This window comes from Trematomus bernacchii, unplaced genomic scaffold (genome assembly GCF_902827165.1).
Source record: "Trematomus bernacchii unplaced genomic scaffold, fTreBer1.1, whole genome shotgun sequence".
NCBI classification, from domain to species: domain Eukaryota; kingdom Metazoa; phylum Chordata; class Actinopteri; order Perciformes; family Nototheniidae; genus Trematomus; species Trematomus bernacchii.
In genome coordinates, this window is record NW_022987801.1 from 1509561 (window position 1) to 1530207 (window position 20647).

The 20647-nt window shown below is 38.8% G+C and overlaps 2 protein-coding genes across 8 annotated transcripts in view; one reads left to right on the top strand and one right to left on the bottom strand.

The window, feature by feature from the left end:
• Positions 1-996: 996 nt before the first annotated feature.
• Positions 997-20647, bottom strand: part of LOC117498040 — an 84582-nt gene continuing 64931 nt past the window's right edge. For all 6 annotated transcript variants that reach the window (XM_034150085.1, XM_034150082.1, XM_034150083.1 and 3 more), the window contains 3 exons: positions 3687-4186; positions 2953-3229; positions 997-2060 (listed from right to left, as the gene is read on the bottom strand). In XM_034150085.1, the coding sequence (XP_034005976.1) occupies positions 1671-2060; positions 2953-3229; positions 3687-4186 (1167 nt within the window). In that variant the 3' untranslated portion in view covers positions 997-1670. The remainder of the gene's footprint in view (positions 2061-2952; positions 3230-3686; positions 4187-20647) is intronic.
• Positions 5520-13567, top strand: LOC117498065 (leukotriene B4 receptor 1-like). 2 transcript variants are annotated; one of them, XM_034150127.1, is made up of 4 exons: positions 5520-5857; positions 12024-12224; positions 12361-12401; positions 13368-13567. In XM_034150127.1, the coding sequence occupies exons 2-4, from the start codon at positions 12039-12041 to the stop codon at positions 13528-13530; spliced, it is 390 nt and encodes a 129-aa protein (XP_034006018.1). In that variant the 5' UTR covers positions 5520-5857; positions 12024-12038; the 3' UTR covers positions 13531-13567. The 2 variants fall into 2 exon arrangements, with proteins under 2 accessions (XP_034006018.1, XP_034006017.1); XM_034150126.1 differs by lacking the exon at positions 5520-5857 and having other exon boundaries at positions 10617-12224.

Consider the following 20647-nt stretch of genomic DNA (forward strand, 5'->3'; position numbering starts at 1 on the left):
TAATTCAAATATGACTCATGTTTCCTGTGAAATTGTTTATTTTTTGTATTTTAATCAAAGGCCAGCTCTGAAGCTTTACATGCAGTCTTATTATGGGATTTTGTTTCATAAAGATAAAGCAACACTTGTTGAAAAAAGTGTTTTTTACCCTAATGCAATATTTAGGACAGATCATTGCACAACAAACATTTCATCAGAACGTATTTTTTTAACTATTTCCTGCCTCAGCTCTCTCCTCTATTTCATAACACCTGAATAAAACTCCCATTTTACAACATATGGGATTAGTTATTTCATAAAGATAAAGCAACACTTTCTCAGAATCAAGCAAAACTAAGAGTTTAAGAGAAAAAAAACATACATTTAATTTAAAAATAAAACTATAATTTGCAAACAAATCATTTGTGTAATCATGTAAACTATAAGTCTTTTTTATTTGTTTTAACATATATTTTTGTTTGCAGTTCTCTTTGCTTCTTTCTCAATGGGGACTTTCAGGGGTGCGTCCCCATTGGCTACTCAGTTTTTGAGTGACAGCCCAGTCCTCCAGCAATTGTACAGTGCAGCTGCGGTGCGGTAGCTGAGCGTGGATAGAACACCCCTAGAAGAACCAGCCTTTCAGTTATTATAATACTACAAGTGAAAATATATGTAAGTATTGATCATTTGTATTGTTTGTGCTTGACTCAGTTTTTTTTGACTCAGTTTTTTTTCTCTTAAACTCTTAGTTTTGCTTGATTCTGAGAAAGTGTTGCTTTATCTTTATGCAACAAAACTAATCCCATATGTTGTAAAATGGCAGTTTTATTCAGGTGTTATGAAATAGAGGAGAGAGCTGAGGCAGGAAATAGTGAAAAAAATACGTTCTGATGAAATGTTTCTTGTGCAATGATCTGTCCTAAATATTGCATTAGGGAAAAAAACACTTCACTTTGCAAGCCAGTACTTCATGTAGCCTACTCTTGATTCTTTATGAAAAACAAACTGCATTAGAAATTCAATATATAAAAAGCTTTATTAAGTTAGAAAATACCAAATATAAATTAAATGTAAAAGAAAATAGCCTTTTCCACACATCCAAAATATGTCGTAATTTACATATATCTAAAAAAATATATATATATACTGTATATATATATCAAACATTTATTGGGGTGTATTGCAAATAAGGCATGGTTAATATACAAACAAATGCTATTGATTTTGTAAAAAAAAAAAAGCAACACAAAAAATAATGTTTTTGGTGTGATGGTCTATCATTAAAAAAACGATCCTTTCTCCAACACAGCAATGGACACAGGTACTGTGAGGACATACAAAGGTACAGTGGTGCTACAGTATGAGGTTATTGGGTGTACCAACATTTATGACAATCGATCCAATTATTGTCAATTTGTCAATTTCATTAAACAACACACCTTTCTCACGGTGCATAGAGGAAGAGTCAGGGGATCTCTAAAGTCATTAGGGTTCATCATCTGGGGACTATGAATGTCTATACACAAGTATGCACCAATCCATCAAATGTTCACAGATATATTTTTATTTGATTGATTTAAAAAAACACGTTGGCCAAACCATTAGGATTCATCTTATAGGCATAAATACTTTTTGTACCAAATGTCAAGGAAATACATCCTATAATTCAATGTATGAGTCAACACAGTGTATCAGTTTAGTTGGCTGGCCAGAGTCCTGAGTTCAGGCTCATCCGCCTCTTTTCCCGCCACGCTGTCACTCCTGTCCTTGTGCTTGCTTTTGAAAGGCCTCCCGAGTTTAATCGAGAGCGTGTTCAGGACGGAGCTCTCGTCCGGTGAAGAGCTGCTGCGGCTAATGCGGCCACTTCTGGCGAAGGTAGACGTGGTCCTGCTCTCGGAGTTGGTGGCCTCGAAGAGCTTTCCCATGAAGCTGAGGCCGGCCTTGCGGATGTGGGAGCTGCCGGCGAACACGTAGAGAATGGGATTGATCGCACTGCTGAAGTAAGCAAACGCTGTGACATTTGGACGGGCTGCAAGGGCAGCATTAACAGTGGATGTACTGTTGTGCAACAGACCCACTACCTGTTGGAGAAAGAGGGGGGAGGGTGGTTAAAACAATACAAAACAACAGGCCTGGTCAGAACTTTAAGATAAGATAAGAAGTACTTTATTGACCCCCAGTTGGGAAATGTTTGTGTTGCAGCAGCAAGGTTGTGGTGCTGATGTTCATTTGCACAGCACTAACTCCATCAACACATACTCACCCCTCTTGTTTGTCTTTAAGGAATACTGTTCTGACTCACTACTTTATTTTTCCGTCAATTCTACTTCACCATTTTTTCTCAATTGGACTCAAGCAACTGCCCATAAAAGTCGGCACTTTCACCATCAGTTTCACATTAATAGCTATGAGTCACTTGGAGACTAAATGTAAAAATAAACTGTTGAGTTTCAGTCACTTCCTACAATAATGAAAAACAGCAAAACAGAACCAACTGCAGTTGAAGAGTTCATTTTGCAACAGTATGCAAAGTCTTACGACATAACCCTGTTTTAAATACAGGCTTGGGGTTTTCTTTGCAGATTAGGGAAATTGTCACCCTTTTTGAAAATGGATTGATGATCATATGTCAAAGTAAGCAGCACTGAAATTATGGAAAATATTGACTTGTGTTTGTATATTGTAAGTGTATTGCATAGAAATGTTGTTAATATGTTACTGAAATGTCAGTTTGGTTGACTGATGATGATATGAATGGTTGAAGGTTACTTCCTAAGCATTTGTTCATTTCATAGACTGTCAAGAATGGACTTGACCACTTCGATGTCACATTTGTTATATAATGCTGTGTATTCCCACAAAATCTTGGCGGGAAACACCACATACCTGAACATAAAGCATACTTTTGGCATTTAACGGAATCAGTATCCATTTCTAGCACATGTAGGTCAAACTCATCAATATAAAAATCACCTCTATGATGTTGACGATGTGATACGGCAGCCAGAAAACTGCAAAGGTACAGATGATCATCAGGATGAGGCGGCTGCCTTGTGCTCGGCGCTGGAACTTGGCACTCTGCAGACGACAGATGACGGAGGTGTAACATGTGTTGATGAGGGAGAAAGGCAGCAGACAGGCCATGATGGTCTCAAACAGGTACTGGAAGACCCGGTGACCCTTGCTCCTCCAGTGGTACGGCATGCAGAAGCGCAAAGTGATATTGTTTGGGAGAGTCTTCTCCAGATTACTTACAGAGAAAAAGAGGAAAAACACACAAATATAAAGTCAATGTTAAAGTAGATATACCAAGCAGAGTCAATTCTGTAACTTAATATAATAATGTTTTAATGGATCTACTAACCCTTAATTACAGTATAGCAAATGTCGGCAATTTCCTTGATTATATTATTATTAAAATGTGTGACAATGTAGAAACACAGCATTCAATTCTGCTTTATATGGAAGTTACAAAACTATGAGGCAACCTTACATTGAATTAGAGATGTAAGAGCATGAACACATACACGTAAAAGAAAAACTGTTGTTACTATATTTTAAACTCTTGCCACACCATCCAACAATTTTTATTTTTATTAATACTATAAAGTCCAAAAAAGAAAATTGAAATGTTTTCTCACTTGTTGAAAAGACCCATGTTTATGATCGTAATATATTTAAAGATACGACAGAAATGTTAGCCTCACCTGCGGTAAAAAGGCATCGGCAGTGACATGAGGAACGCCAACACCCATACGGCGAGCAGGAGAATCAGGAGGGAGCGCTTGGTTCTCATCCTCTGGGACAGAAACGGCCTGGACACGGCCAGCCAGCGGTCCATGCTCATCAGGCAGATGAGGTAGATGGACACGTACATGTTCACACTCGATAGGTAATGCACCAGCTTGCATGCTGCCGAGCCAAACTCCCAGCCTCGGCCTCCAGCCAGGTAGCGCAGGAACAATGGGGCGCTGAGCAGCACGAAAGCATCCGCCATACTCAGATTCAGCACCAGCAAACAGGTCACTGAGCGCTTCTTCACCCGGCACAACACTGTCCAAACAACAAACAGGTTCCCAGGGAAGCCCAGAACAAAGGCCAGGGTCAAGATGGCGATGCCGACAATGTGGCTGATGGACAGAGGAACAGATGAAGAGGAGGACTGCTGGGAGATGGTGGTGGTGATATTGGATGCCATCAGGAAAGCCTTAGAATAATCTGAGTGAGGCTTTGACAACTGTGAAAGTGACACAACAGAAAAAAAGACAGGAAACAGGATATGTTGAATTAACATTTGTTACGTGCGAATGTGTGTCAACGCTTTGAGATGTCACACAACATGTTTTTTCTTTTAAATCTACACTACATATTTACGGAAAGTGGTCCTGCCTGTTATCAGCATAAATGGACCTCAAAATATGATTAACTGCCTCTTTATTTAAAGGATTGATACTTTGTGGTATTGAAGAAGTGGTGCATGTCTTGCCTTCTACAGTGATGTGACAGGGTTTCATAGATATATATATATATATCTGTAAGACTTGTCTGCAGCAAACAAATAGAAGATTACTGTATATCATGAATTTTAAAACTATACTTTGACCTGTCGATAAATGTATTATTTCCTGCATTTTGTCCCTATTTCACAATTGTTGCCATTTATAAGGACACTAGTGAAATGTGGACAAAAAGATAATTATTACAGGTACATTTTCCTTCATTCTGCCAAATTATTATGAGAATGTAAGTTCTGTCACATCAGTTTTATACCAAATGATTACCAAGAAGCAGTGGCGACTGGTCATTAGGGGCACAGCCCCACCTAGTGTCAGCAGAAAGTAATTCAAATAATAATTCCAAAGAAATGCAAATAAATGCAAAAAAAATACATCTTAAAATATATTTTAAGATCATGTTTAATCATCTGATTCGTCTGTACATTGCTGTTTTAGTCTGTGTTCTTCTAATTAGTGTCTACAGTGTGCCTTGAGCCGTTTTGAGCGATGTGGGTCAAGCCCCGATCTAGCCCCTCTCTCTCACGGGCCGTCTCCACGGCAGCGTTAAAAAAATCTTGGAAGTGGGCGTATCTGAAGCTTGAGGATTTTTTGCGAGCAACCAATCACATGAATCTCCCGCCCGCGACATACGAAGCAAAAAAGCCCGAAGTAAACTGGATATAAACTCCCCAAAACAGGCGAAAACCTACCACTGTCTCTGCCACCTCCCTCCATGCCTGGCTCCTCCGGTTTATATCCCGGTAGGTCTGGTCATAAAGCACCGGGTGATTGATTCGCTACCGCTAATTTCTCCTCCATTTTTTGGAATATGAGGAAATGACCTGCGGTATTTCTCTCCCAGCATACACGCCTTTTGATTGGCTAGAGCTTGAACTGTCAGATTTGCGTACACGGGATTTGATTGGCTGACGCTTCCACCTCAGCCTCAAAAGTTGAACATTGTTCAACTTTGGATCTTGAAAATCCTGAGAATCTCCGCTCGCCTGCCCACAATGCATTTCGGCGAAAGCGAAAAAAAGTGACGTCACCCCATTCAAAGTGAATGGGCAGAAGCGTTTCAAGATTTTTTAACGCTGCCGTGGAGACGGCCCGTCACTGTCAAAGTGTATGGTTTCATACACTACGCATGCTCAGAGTATTTTTCTATTCAATGTGTGCGGCAAAAAAATAATCACCATAGGGGCTCTGTGCTGACATACCTACCAAACGTCATCTCATAATTCAGAGAGCTGATTGGCTGTAAGTACATGTGCTGCGAAAATAGTAGTTGTTTGTGAAGAGGAGAGGAGAGAGCAGCGTAGCGATTAAAATCAGTAAAACGGAAAGAAAATGAATGAAGTTGACCATCTACTTCAGTATTGGTAAGTTCATTTTATGTCATATCTTTTGTTGATCTTCTGTGTTTTGCCTATAGGCTATTGCTCTGCTGGATCGATTGATATTGTGACCGCGGTGATGAGTGTCTGTGTTTTCCTTATATCCCCCCTCTCTCTATCGCCTACAGCTATTTGTTTACGTGTTTAAAAAAGCACCAGAAGCATACACATCTAAGTTGTTCGTGCCCCACCACTTTTGTACATATAAAAGAAGGCCAAGAAGGCAAAGAAACTGTGAAATTAAAATCTTTATCAAACTTCTAATCTGCTATCTCCGAACAGAAAGCAACAGAAATCTGCACTCGTTGTGAAGCAAGACAAGAATAATATACAAATATAGTCATGTAATTACGGAGCCCCTAAAGGGACATGGAAAAAACGGGATAACGGTTTGAGAGACATAAAAAAAATATGAGAAAAAAAATAAAGTCAGGAAAACGGGTTAGTTTCTCGTGCACGAGAAACTCAGAACACATGCACACGGAGCTGAGCAGAGCACAAACAGATTCACATCAATCATGCACCCTGGTGACCGGACATCTCCTTCATAAAACTAATAAAAGGGGGAGTAATCGGGCAGTTCGATGTGTGTGTGTGTGTGTGTGTGTGTGTGTGCGTGTGTGTAGAGGTGTGTGTGGTTAAAACGTTACGTAGCAGCCTATTTTAAAAAATAAATAAAGTCAGGACAACGGACCCGTTTTCCTGACTTTATTCTTTTCTCTCTCTCTTTATTTTATTTGTCCCTTTAGGGGCTCCGTATGTAATAACTTCTGGTTTGGTATTTCCGTTTAACATTTTATTAAAAAAAAAAGTACAGAGATTTCAGTTCCTTTTCTTATACTTGTGAGACCAAATTGTACGGGACCATATAGTCTGTTCTGTCAAACTCCAAAGTAAAAATATTTTTAAAATAACATATTAACAAGATACATTTTCATACTGACCTACTTCTGATTTATCTTTTAAGCCCACGACGGTAAATCCACTCCAAAAATGTACCAATGTCCACCTATTTTACAGCTCCCCTGATCTACTGTTAACTCCCAGGCTTTCCTCTTTGAGGACTGAGTGTGTAGAGAAACCGCAAAGTTTATATATTGAGAAAGAGGGTTTACGTAAGGGGAAGCCCGGTGACCACAGGAAGCAAGCTTAAGAACATTTGGTTGTAATGTAGCTGTTGTTCCCAGGGGTGGACTGGGACTAAAATTCAACCCTGGAATCTGACCCAGGCCAAATTCCGAGGGGGGGGGGGTGGGTTGGCATCAGAACAAAATATACAGTAGCCCAGGGGCGTCGCCTGGAACTGAAAACATTCGGGGCTTAGCCCACAGTGGCGGCGGCGCTACAGTGGAATTTTTTACTGCCACACAACACTCCCCACACACACACACACAGTACACCCGCGACTGTTACAATGAAGGCCCGATAATCATCTCACCGCATATAGGCTCTGTGCACAAGATGGCGTCTATCAACTTCCGGCGGGTGGGTGTGAGGGCGAGTACTTCTGGTTTGAGTACAGAGTTTTGACAGCTTGACAGTTTGACAGTTTGACAGTTTGTTATGACACACCAAGAAAAAAAAAAAAAGTCAGGAAAACGGGTTAGTTTCTCGTGCACAAGAAACTAATCCGTTATCCTGACTTTATTTTTTTTTGTTGAGAAATTTACCGGTGCGCCAAGGAGGAAGTGGAGCACACAGGAGACAACCATTTCATTGCAGACTGTTATGTTTACGTGGGGAAATGACAGTGCATACATTATTTGAGATATATTTCGAACTCCGAATTAATTTTATGGGCATTTCGGCCAGGGGTGTAGAGCTATTTGTTTAAGCACCGGATTGGCAAAACAGGAGAGTCTGTTTAAAGGGGACCTATCATGCAAAATGCACTTTTGTACGTCTTTTATACATGAATATGTGTCCCCGGTGTTCCAGGGAACTCACCAAGTGTCAGAAAACACAACCCTCTCTATTTTCCTCCATACCCAAATCTCTAAAAAAGGGGCTGCAACGGATCTGATAAAAACTAATCCAGATTTGAACACTTTCCTGACGTCAGGACAGTGGCGCTACGGCTATTGGGCCAACTCCACCAATCAGGAGGAGACAACCACGGCATTGCCGTTCGAAAGCGCTGGAGACGTTGTAGTACATATGCCAGGCCTCTAGATGGTGCTGTTGCTCATAGAATCAACCCTTGCTAAAACAGATCTAAAAAATGTCAAATTGAGCAAAATGAGGCATGGCTAAAATGCATGATCTGTTTGGTATTTTGAAAAAATAAAAGTATAAATATGCCTTATATTGGTATGGCCCTACACTATATTATTCAAATATAGCATGATAGGTCCACTTTAAAGGGTGACAAACACTCAGAACACATGCACACAGAGCTGAGCAGAGCACAAACAGATTCACATCAATCATGCACCCTGGTGACCGGACATCTCCTTCATAAAATTAATAAAAGGGGGAGTAATCGGGCAGTTCGATGTGTGTGGGTGTATGTGTGTGTGTGTGTGTGTGTGTGTGTGTGTGTGTGTGTGTGTGTGTGTGTGTGTGCGTGTGTGTGTGTGTAGAGGTGTGTGTGGTTAAAACGTTACGAAGCAGCCTATTTAAAAAAATAAAATAAAGTAAGGACAACGGACCCGTTATCCTGACTTTATTCTTTTCTCTCTCTCTTTATTTTTATTTTTTTCCATGTTCCTTTAGGGGCTCCGTATGTAATAACTTCTGGTTTGGTATTTCCGTTTAACATTTTATTAAAAAAAAAAAGTACAGAGATTTCAGATCCTTTTCTTATACTTGTGAGACCAAATTGTACGGGACCATATAGTCTGTTCTGTCAAACTCCAAAGTAAAAATATTTTAAAATAACATATTAACAAGATACATTTTCATACTGACCTTCTACTTCTGCTTTATCTTTTAAGCCCACGACGGTAAATCCACTCCAAAAATGTACCAATGTCCACCTATTTTACACCTCCCCTGATCTACTGTTAACTCCCAGGCTTTCCTCTTTGAGGACTGAGTGTGTAGAGAAACCGCAAAGTTTATATATTGAGAAAGAGGGTTTACGTAAGGGGAAGCCCGGTGACCACAGGAAGCAAGCTTAAGAACATTTGGTTGTAATGTAGCTGTTGTTCCCACTGGGACTAAAATTCAACCCTGGAATCTGACCCAGGCCAAATTCCGGGGGGGGGGGCATCAGAACAAAAATATACAGTAGCCTACTATTAGCTGTGCACCATTATGGTGTAAATACAGCCTATCTACCAATTGGATCAAATATAAAAGTCAGACGAATTAGTGTTGATACTGCAAGGAGACGTATTGTGTGAAAAGAAATGTAAGATGTTGTTTAATTGCTGATATATTTATGATCCACGTCACGTTTTCAGTTTTGGCGGCAGTTCTTCCTGTTTGACTAGAAGTCTTCTCATCAGGGCTCTATAAATAGAGAACTACGGCAGATATGTAATATTTAATGCAGCCGAACCGTGTATTACAATGCCGTTATGTGATGACTTTCAAAGAGAAAAGCAAGCACACTCGGAATTACAGGATCTCCTTAAAGGTAGGGTATGTAAGTTTGAGAAACCGGCTCGAGACACACTTTTTGTTATATTCCATGGAATGCTCTTAACATCCCGATAGCAATGAATATCTTAAGTGCTTTGACAAAAAATCCATAAAAAAATGTCATCTGTGGAAGCCGTAGTACTGTAAAAAGCACGACCAATCATTTTAGCCGGCCCGGCTAAAATAACTGGATGGCCTACCTGCCTGTCAGCCTTCCATCTGTGCACAAACTTATCTCGTGCCCTCATTGGTCATGTGCGCGTTCGTGTGTGTTGAAGGCCTCACAAAATACTTTAATGTAAATTACAATTTAAATGTGAAGGAATGTGTGTGTATAACAAAATACATCCGTTATAAACAATACCGGAAACAGACGTATAGATATATTGATATATATGATATATTTATGATCCACGTCACGTTTTCAGTTTTGGCGGCAGTTCTTCCTGTTTGTCTAGAAGTCTTCTCATCAGGGCTCTAGAAATAGAGAACTACGGCAGATATGTCATATTTAATGCAGCCGAACCGTGTATTACAATGCCGTTATGTGATGACTTTCAAAGAGAAAAGCAAGCACACTCGGAATAAAGTATTATTTTATATAAAAAAAAATTCGGATTTCACATTGCATAAAGACCATATCCCAACGTGCATTGCGGCTAAACCATCCAATCACCGAGCTGAGGATCTTGCCTATGTCTGTTTCCGGTATTGTTTATAACGGATGTATTTTGTTATATACACAGTCCTTCACATTTAAATTTTGATTTACATTAAAGTATTTCGTGAGGCCTTCTAAAATGTTTTTAAATATAACTACGGTTCTAGTTGAAGAGTTTGTAAATGAACATGAACGCAAGCTGTTGTCTGGCAACGCAATCGCACAACGTCACGTCCGTTAATTTTACAACGACACACATGGATTAACATCGATTTAATACATTAATGTAGCCTTTGTTTCTGCTAAAAGAGGTGTCGACCAGCTGGGGCAACAAGAAAATCGGCGAAATCAAGTGTGACTATTAAAAGATAAATCATTATTATATTAATATTGACAATAACAACCGACCGTCGGGGTAGAGGATTTGCTTGGCATTTCCGGGTATTTCTCCATGTTAACAATACCGTGTAACTGTAACGTTTGAAGGGACGAAATCGTGACATCTTCACGTCTCCCAGCATGGTAAATCGTCACATGTTCACGTCTTGCCTTGATACCAGGTTGACTCGATCAGTACTCCAGCAGCAGCATTATTACCCCTTGGAAAGTCTTTAGAGACTATCCTGGATAGCTGTTCACAACTTTCCTTCAGCACAGTGACACACCCTTGTCATTCTTGTTGGCCTCTTATGATGCTGCTAAAGTCCTTCTACTGCACCTTTTAAGACTCCAATACAGGCATTTATACTGTATGTGTTTGGAGAAATGACACAATAATATCGAAATCTTGTAGTGCAGGAAGAAATACACACTGGCTAAGCCTGCAGGTGATATAGGCTTTGTTTTGCAATATTTATTCAAAGGTCACTTTTTATTTAAATAAATATCTGAAATATAGATATTATCTCTTATCAAAGATAGCAGAATAAATGAGTCAACTGAGTAAGAGTCATTACTACTTAATTTCTATAAACTCATCTGTGGGCAAAGGGGCCTGTCGGACGCCTTCTGGTTTGTGTTTGTAGTCAAATCATTATTGACAAATCACCTATGAGCCGGCTTTGGTTGCTAGCAGTTAAAAAAGGTTATGTGGAAAGCAAAAGTGAGTGATGAGATGGATTGCATTGGTTGTAATGCAGCTTTTGACTGACAAAGTTTTCGCTTTTTATTATATTTAAATTTATTTTTTAAATTGGCAATGCTCAACATATACTTTGTTGATGTCCTCGCTCAACTCCAACTCCATCCTTGCATCTAAAGTAGCTAATCAGACACATATAAAGCAAGAGCCAAGGGATGATTAGCATAGCTTAGCATAAAGACTGGAAGAAGCTGGAAACATTTAGCCTGTGTCTGACTCAAACGGGCTATTATCAGTGGTAGTATTATTTGATGATTTAGCTTTAGAAGGTTTCTTTCATTACATTTTTATTTACTTTTGACAGAAACAGGAACGCTATTTCCCCCTGGCTCTATAGTCTCTATGCTAGGCTAAGCTGAGCTAAGGGCTACGCATCGCACTCGTAGGAAACAAGGTATTTCTTTATTAGTGTTTTCTTCCAAAAGAAACCAAATAACTAATTAAGTGGTCATCCAACAAGTTATGTACTTAGCTGCCATATCTAATATACTGAGAATTTTTTGTCCAATGATTGCAAGAGAAAAGCATTCAGCAGCAAAAAAACTGATTTGCTAATTTCCCTGATCTTTCTCTTTGAGTACTTATAAACTTCCTAAATCAGCTAATCTCATGTCTTTTAACAGAGATGTGAACTTGTCAAAATGTATCAAAGTCCATCCCATTGGCATCTGTGGTTTTTGAAACGCCTACCTCTTGCTGCATTTCATGTGATCTTACGTAATGTTAGAGTATTACATTATTTCTTCTCATCCTACGCACAGGTGGCCCTCCAGTACATGCTGGAGCTCGTGTTGGGGTTTCTAATTCCCTACACGGTCATTGTAGTCACCTACATCTGCATCTTGCGGCAGCTCCGACAAACCAAGTTTCGCCGTCGCATTTGTAGCAAGAAGCTCATCCTTGCCATCGTGTTGACATTCTGCCTCTTTTGGTTGCCATACCACCTCGTCAATATGGTTCAAGTATGTCAAACATCTTAATGAGTAACACATTCTTCCAAGCATTGTATGTATAGAGTCTAAAGAGATTCTTTGAAATGCATCATGTGTCCAGAGAGTTTTCACTGCTACTAACAAAGCCATTTTTTGTTGTCTTCAGGTAACATGGGCGTTGTGTCCAAAGGGTCAAGTGAAAGAGACGTAAGTGATGACACAACAACTTGCCTGCATCTTATTTATTATAGCTAATATTATTCCCTGGTTCTCTATTTGCTAAGCTAAGAGCTAAGCATCACATATTTAGATACCAGGAAATAAAAAAAATAAATTATTATTATTTCAATTGTAATCCAAACATGTGATGTACTAAGCTGTCATATGTATATCCTAATACTAATAAAACACTTTATTTATAGCCTTTATGCACAATTAGTACTACTTTTGATACTTGAGTTCATTTAGCTTCTTCTGCACCTTTACTTAAGTAACATTTTGAATTTAGGAATACACTTGTGATGAAGTATGTTTAGACTGTGGTATTAGTACTTTTACTTAAAGGGGACCTATCATGCAAAATGCACTTTTGTACGTCTTTTATACATGAATATGTGTCCCCGGTGTTCCAGGGAACTCACCAAGTGTCAGAAAACACAACCCTCTCTATTTTCCTCCATACCCAAATCTCTAAAAAAGGGGCTGCAACGGATCTGATAAAAACTGATCCAGATTTGAACACTGTCCTGACGTCAGGACGGTGGCGCTACGGCTATTGGGCCAACTCCACCAATCAGGAGGAGACAGCCACGGCCATTGCCGTTCGAAAGCGCTGGAGACGCTGTAGTACATATGCCAGGCCTGTAGGTGGTGCTGTTCTCACAGAATCAGCCCTTGCAAAAACAGGGCTAAAAAAGTGCAAATTGAGCGAAATGAGGGATGGCTAAAATGCATGATCTGTTTGGTATTTTGAAAAAAAAAAAGTATAAATATGCCTTATATAGGTATGGTCCTACACTATATTATTAATATATAGCATGATAGGTCCACTTTAAGTAGAGTATCTAAGTACTTTTAGCACTGATGCATAGTATGTGACACTTTTCCGCACATTTCAAAAGAAACAAAGTTATTTTTCTTTAATAAAAGGCTCTCTCCTTCTCAACCCTCCAGGCTGAATTTAATATGGCACAAGAGCCGAGCGGTCACCTCTGCCATCGCCTTCATCAGCAGCTCTGCCAACCCAGTCCTGTACTTCTTCGCAGGAAAGTCCTACATCCGACGAGAAGGGCTGGCATTCATGCAGTGGCGGCGCCAGAGTATTTTTGTTGGGTAATCTATGGTAGGGCTAACCGATACAGTGGTCAGTGGCGTTTTCTCCTGGAGGCCAAGGGAAGCCAGGCTTCCCCTGTTTTTTCGGATTGTAGTTATAATTTTAATAAATAAATAAAAACACTTCGTTTAGTTTCGGAAATTCTTCTTTGCTGTGTGTTGCTGCCGGCCCATCTCTCCCCCATTCTCATTGAGTATTTTACAAAGAGTGAAACAGCGCCCCTCTAGATGTTATGGTAAAACAGTAGATTGCACTCGCTGTTGCGAGAGGAGGCCAGCCGAAATTGGCTTCCCTTGGTGAAACAAAATGGAGGGATTGACCAATCAGACAAGGCTCACGTCATGTCCCTGCCAACCTGTCAGTGGCGGCCGGCCCATAGGGGCGCTAGGGGCGCCGCCCCCCCTCTTCCCACATTAAAAAATAAAAAAAATAAAAAAATATATATTTAAAAAATATATTTTTTATTTTTATTTTTATTTTTAATAAACAAGGTAAATATTATATCATTGGTATCAGTAAAATGTATAATCTACAATAAAATCTCGTTTAAAATTGTGTTACGATGTCTAAAGTTACTGATAAGTCACATGTTTCCTGCCTGGCCTTGCCCGTGTATCATTACCCTCTCTCGTCTGGGCGCTATGCACAGCGCCCAGACGAGAGTGCAGCAAGTGCAGCAGAAGCCAACTGTTGCTATCTTTAAACTATGCCGCCGAAACATAATTTCAGCCAATCAGCGTCGTCAAATCTGATGGTCACAGGGCGCCTACGTCAGCGCCCGGTGCAGTCTGTGAGTTGTTTGGACTCGTATCCAAGGAGACAAAACAGGAAGCTGTCATACACTCTGGAAGCTACCATTAGCAGCTAATGAAAACTCAGTTTTTGACATAAAAATGTCTTGGTATGGCTGTAGCCTACCCCAGCCATACCCTGGCGCCGCCACTGAATTCATGGCTCGCTTATTTGAGGGCACAGCGCTGGACTCGGCCACCAGAAAGAGCCGACAGAACAGCCATAACAGCCGCGAAAAAGACAAAGAGGCAGATGCTGTAATGCTTAAAGGGGACCTATCATGCAAAATGCACTTTTGTACGTCTTTTATACATGAATATGTGTCCCCGGTGTTCCAGGGAACTCACCAAGTGTCAGAAAACACAACCCTCTCTATTTTCCTCCATACCCAAATCTCTAAAAAAGGGGCTGCAACGGATCTCATACAGACTGATCCAGATTTGAACACTTCTATGACGTCACAGAAGTGGCGCTACGGCTATTGGGCCAACTCTCCACCTATCAGGGGAATGTGGGGTTGGGCCACGGCTGGCCATTGCCGCTCGAAAGCGCTGGAGACGCTGTAGTACATATGCCAGGCCGGTACAGATGGAGCATCTTATTTCAGACTCCAGCATACAGCTTCCTGCCTACTACCAGCCAGTTACCTGCCTAAGACCTGCCAAAGACCAGTATCTGGGAATGTTAAGCCCTCCCACTATTTTCCAAGAGGGCGCTGCCAGATTTTCAATTTCAGGATTTAACCAGGAGATGGCGCTATATATTAAATAACTATGGCCAAACTAAGACTTAGTTTTTCACAAGAGAAAATGCAGATATTATATAAAAAACTAAAGTTAAAATCTTGTTTTTAATGCCCCAAGAGCAATAAAAACACTTGTTAAAAAAATCCTGAGTGAGGCTTTCATAAATTGCATTTAGCTGACGCTTTTATCCAAAGCGACTTACTATTTAATAAATGATAAATGATTATTCATAACAAATATGAGTGATGTGTGATTATTATTCATGCTATATACTGATATAGGGCTAAGTAAGCAATCAATCCTGCAAATGAACCCTTAGTTGTTCAATATATTTATTCAGACAATGTGAGTAGAAATACAGAAATTCTGCTCCCACCTAAGGCCAACGTTGCAATATTACAACATTTCCCTAAAAACGTACCAAAACGTAAACATTTTTAAAACTCTTTCATTTCTGCTCCAGAGGCCAGGGGTTAAATTGGGATTTGATATGTGGGGGGGGCTCTGTTAGAAGGTGCGACGGGGGAGGGGGGAGAGAGTTAGACGCTCGTGAATTGTCAACGGGGGGGGGCCTCTCTGCACGGAGGAGCCGCGGAGGAAGAGACACACGTTCACTAAGCCGAATCACAGTGATCTGCTATTTTAAAGTAAATTCAACACATATCGACCCTAAATATAGCATATATTAAGAACGAGAAAGTGTTAACATCGTTTTTTGTAAACATACAGATGGAGCCTCTTATTTTGGACCCCAGCATACAGCTTCCTGCCGACTGCCAGCCAGTTGCCAGCCAGTTGCCTGCCAAAGACCAGTATTCAGGAATGTTAGGCCCTCCCACTATTCTCCAATTTCAGGGTTTAACCAGGAGATGGCGCTATATATTAAATAACTAAGACTTAGTTTTTCACAATAGAAAATGCAGATATTATATAAAAAACTAAAGTTAAAATCTTGTTTTTAATGCCCCAAGAGCAATAACATCTTGTCACAAGCTTTTTGGAAGAAAAAGACTGACTCAAGAGACCTGTAGTTGACTAATTACAGGCCTCAATAAAGTTCTGCCATTGGTTGTGAAAAACAACGGTGGACATAGTGGAAAGTGAAATTGACATTGTCGAATTTAATAAAAATACAAAATAATGTATCTGTGTACGTGTTTTACTATGTGATCTGCACTTATCAAACATCTAATTAAGGCGAGACACCCCAGGTGAATAGGGTATTTTTAACTTAAAGATATCAGCTAAATATTTCTCCAGTTAATTACTTACAATAAGGCAATTGTTTTTTGTATTACAAGTTTTCTGAAATAGCATGTTTAAATATCCAAATGAACCATTATCTCATGAAATATGCGCATATTTTAACACATTTCAGGAACCGAAATCTGAACTTTGGATAAAGCCAGGATCAAAATTATTGTTTCATTTTGTAGTCATATTAGTATCTAAGGCTTTTACAGAAGGGATTTTGGATATCTCTTTTTATCACTCCATAAATCAGAAAATACTGTCAACAGCCCTAAAATATCAATTTTCACCATGTTTTTAGGTATAAAATGTTATATAATTCAGGCTATGAATTATATATGACCAAACCCTTCTGTAAAAGCCTTCATAATATTTATAGGAATATAACTGGAAGGTTTGGTGTATGTAACTGCTGAGTGATTCTACAATTTAGGGTACATTCCATGTCCATTGATGTCCATTGATGATAATTATAATTATTCTAACTATTTTCTTCAAAAATATAATATTTTGCCTATTATTGGAAAGCATGTTATAATATCACACAAACATTATGTGCATCCTATGCTTTATTTAGCTTGAAATGTGTCATGATGTTCTTAAATTGTCAGTTTTTGCTATGTCCGTTTTTCAGTTGAGGGTGTCTTGGATTCAAAATAATGAATAAAAACCATTAAAGTAAATTTAAAAAATGATTCATTTATTTCAAAAGTCTAAATACTAAAGAATAATAACATATTTTTAATTGATTTCCCCCTTTAAATAATTTAAATATCTTAATATATGAATGTCCGCAAAAGTTCTGTCAACTATGTTACTAACAGAACTTCCCCCTTTAACTCAAAAATTGTTTGTCCCAATACCATGTCACCAGCATCACATGATGCCATGTTCCTCTTTGGCAGACATTTTGAACACACTGTGGTGATTGTCCTCTACATTTTTACAATATTTTATGTATAATAGCACATGGTCAATTAATATACTCATTGACAATCAACAATGTTACGTACATTGTTATGGTTTACAATTGTTTAATGATTTTAATTCAATTATATGTGCAAATGTGATGTTAACCTGTTCAAGAAAATGACATGTGGTCATCCAGGCAAGGCCTACCATTGAAATGATGGGTCAAAATAGGGAAATTGTCAACTAGGTTACCTGTCAACTGAGTTACCCAGTACTGTAATAACTGTAGTAACTTAGTTGACAGGTAACCTAGTTGACAATTTGTACGACATGTAGACGTCATTACACATCATTATCAATGGAATTTTGCACTTCTGCCTTGAAATTAACATAGTGCTGATGGTTAATAATGTGTCCAGTCAACTATGTTATTTGCGTCAAATGTTTGACTTTCATTGTCAACTATGTTGCACCTCATTTTTTCAAATTTAAAATATCTAAAATAGTGCTTCTGATATCCTTTATAGTATAATGTATATCTACACAGGTTGGAGTTTTACATGACATCTCTTAAAACTATCAAAATGACCTGTATGGTAGTTTTATAATACAAAATATCCCTAAACTTAATGACAGTGCTGAACATATCACATGAAAAAACAAAACTTTAATACAATTATTTTTTAAACTTTAAAAAATCTTTGGATATATGGTAGAATAGACTCATGAGCCTTTCAAATTTGATTTTACTTGAAGTGCAGGACTTAATCAAATGATTGTAATGACATCAAGTTTGTCCGTAACATAGTTGACAAACTGAGTAGTGAAAACATCCTTTCCCTTAAAATAAAAAAATATATAAAAATGTTTAAGCTTTGCAACTAGTGGATATGTTACACTGAGGAATATACTAACTTGAACCACTGATTGTTCTATCTATACATTTTATTTGGCATTAGTAAATAATTATGCACATTTACAGATATTTTACATGATATGAGTGATAACACGTGTTATAAGGGCTATTTCGCACAATAGGTGTGCCTTGAGATTTTTACTTGTCCTTTGGTGTGCCTTGGGCACAAAAAGTTTGGGAACCACTGCTGTAGAGAAATGTAAACGTTCACCATCCCCCACCCGCCTACTGTATGTTGCTTTTTGACATGTAAATGGGTAACTACCCCCCTCTGAGTGAATACCTGTTGTACCTGTCCGGGGCTAAGCCCATAGGACGATGCTCTGATGTCATCACCCTCGCACATTGGTCATATGTTTACAAAAAACGATGTTAACACTTTCTCGTTCTTAATATATGCTATATTTAGGGTCGATATGTGTTGAATTTAAAATAGCAGATCACTGTGATTCACTTCTCCGCGGCTCCTCCGTGCAGAGAGACCCCCCCCCGTTGACAATTCACGAGCGTCTAACTCTCTCCCCCCTGTGAAGAGATATCACAGGGGGGGGTTGGGACACACACATTCCGATGGCCAATTCGTTTTAAACAAAGAGTGGGGTGGGGGCTGGTGAACGGTATGGTCAATGTTTGTAAACACTGTGACATTTTGACTTTATTTGATCATTTCAGTTAAAAACTAACGTTCATATTTCATATTACTGTTTTGCCTGGCTGGACCTGTAATTTACAGGAAAGGAGTGCACGCTACTAAAGAGACACGCTACCATGGAAACCAAACAATGGTGTTGCTGTATTGAAGTCCGAGTGGAAACAGTCATATTTGGAGCGTTATGTTAGAATGAAACAGCGAGGTCGTGACTCACAAAAAAAAAGTGTTACTTCACTAACTGTAAGCTTGTCACTCAGAGTAACCTACAGTTAACTTAACTGTTGGAAAAGAAAGATCAGAGTTAGGAGTGTGAACACACAGCTGAGAGCTGCCGTTTCATTCTGACTGTTTAAAAAACGGTAACAACGGACTATTTTTCTTAGCGGATGCATGTACATTTAAATCAATACATAGAACTATGTTTTAAATCAATAAAAATATTTTCTAAATCCATAAAAGCATTTTAATTAATATTGGGAGTCATGTCGTTACTTTGTTGAGAATGTGGCCATGTAATAAGCGGGGTAATTTGCAGCGACTTGGTCATTATGGGGAAAAATAACACCCAGGGATCAAGATCCCTCCGCGACGCGGAGGGATCAGTAATTTTTAGTGAATTACTGAGTTTAGGCACGTTAATAACATTTTAATGAAGTTGAATACAGTATATTCATATTTGTCAGTGATTTCATGTCAATTCGGCGAACATAAACGATTAAATTAGGATTAAAAATCGAGAGCCGGCTGCTGTTCGTTACGGTAACCCAACTAGGACACTTGACACAGTGGCTTTTGGCAAAGCACACAAAGAAAACAAAAAAAACCGAGAGAGATGAGTTATTGTTATTACAACGTGACTTCACTATTATTTAACAACTATTTTTATTGGGTTCTTTTATTTGGGGTTATGTACATTGTCAGAATAAGTGAGAAATGGATTTAACTTCTGTTAGACAGCTATCATACTGAATAAATATTTATGCAAAAATGTATGGCATTAATAATGTATATCTAATTACATTTAAAAATGTATGGCATTAATAATGTATATCTAATTACATTAACTGTGAATGTCTTTCATTTTATTTAAAATGAAATAAAATTACATAAAACATTTTCCATAAAAAAGTTGATTCAAGAACAAATCAGTACTTTTCTTATATGACTATTATTGCTAAATTTGAAAGGTCTTTACCAGCTTTGGAATTATATATATATATATATATAGCACCTTCTGCCATCCCATCTCTACTGACATATGGATCTTAACAAAGATCCGCTATACATTAGTACCAGATATACTGTACACGGACATTTTAGTGAACCAGACCAGCTGTTTCCGCCGGGTCTTCGCTTCCCGGGCATCACGTTGTTTACAAGTGTGTTCAGATGCTAAATGACAAGTGCAAGTGACAATTGTTGTCGTCTTCTCTGTGAACGTTTTTTTCTCCGTTATTTTGCCATTTTCAGATTTAAATTTCGAGCGGAAAGCTAACCAGGAAGTAATAATTACTTAAGCGGAGAACGGAGAAAGTAAACGTTACAGCAGGCATAACAACAGCCGGTGTTTATTTTATTATAATATATATCATTTGTTTTAAAGCTCAATATATAGTTCTATCCGTGACATATGGATCTTAACAAAGATCCGCTATACATTAGTACCAGATATACTGTACACGGACATTTTAGTGAACCAGACCAGCTGTTTCCGCCGGGTCTTCGCTTCCCGGGCATCACGTTGTTTACAAGTGTGTTCAGATGCTAAATAAAAGTTTAGCTTGTACTTTTGATACCCCGCCTCTCGGCACCACAACATCCAGTTTTACTGTATTTCACATGAGCGATGTC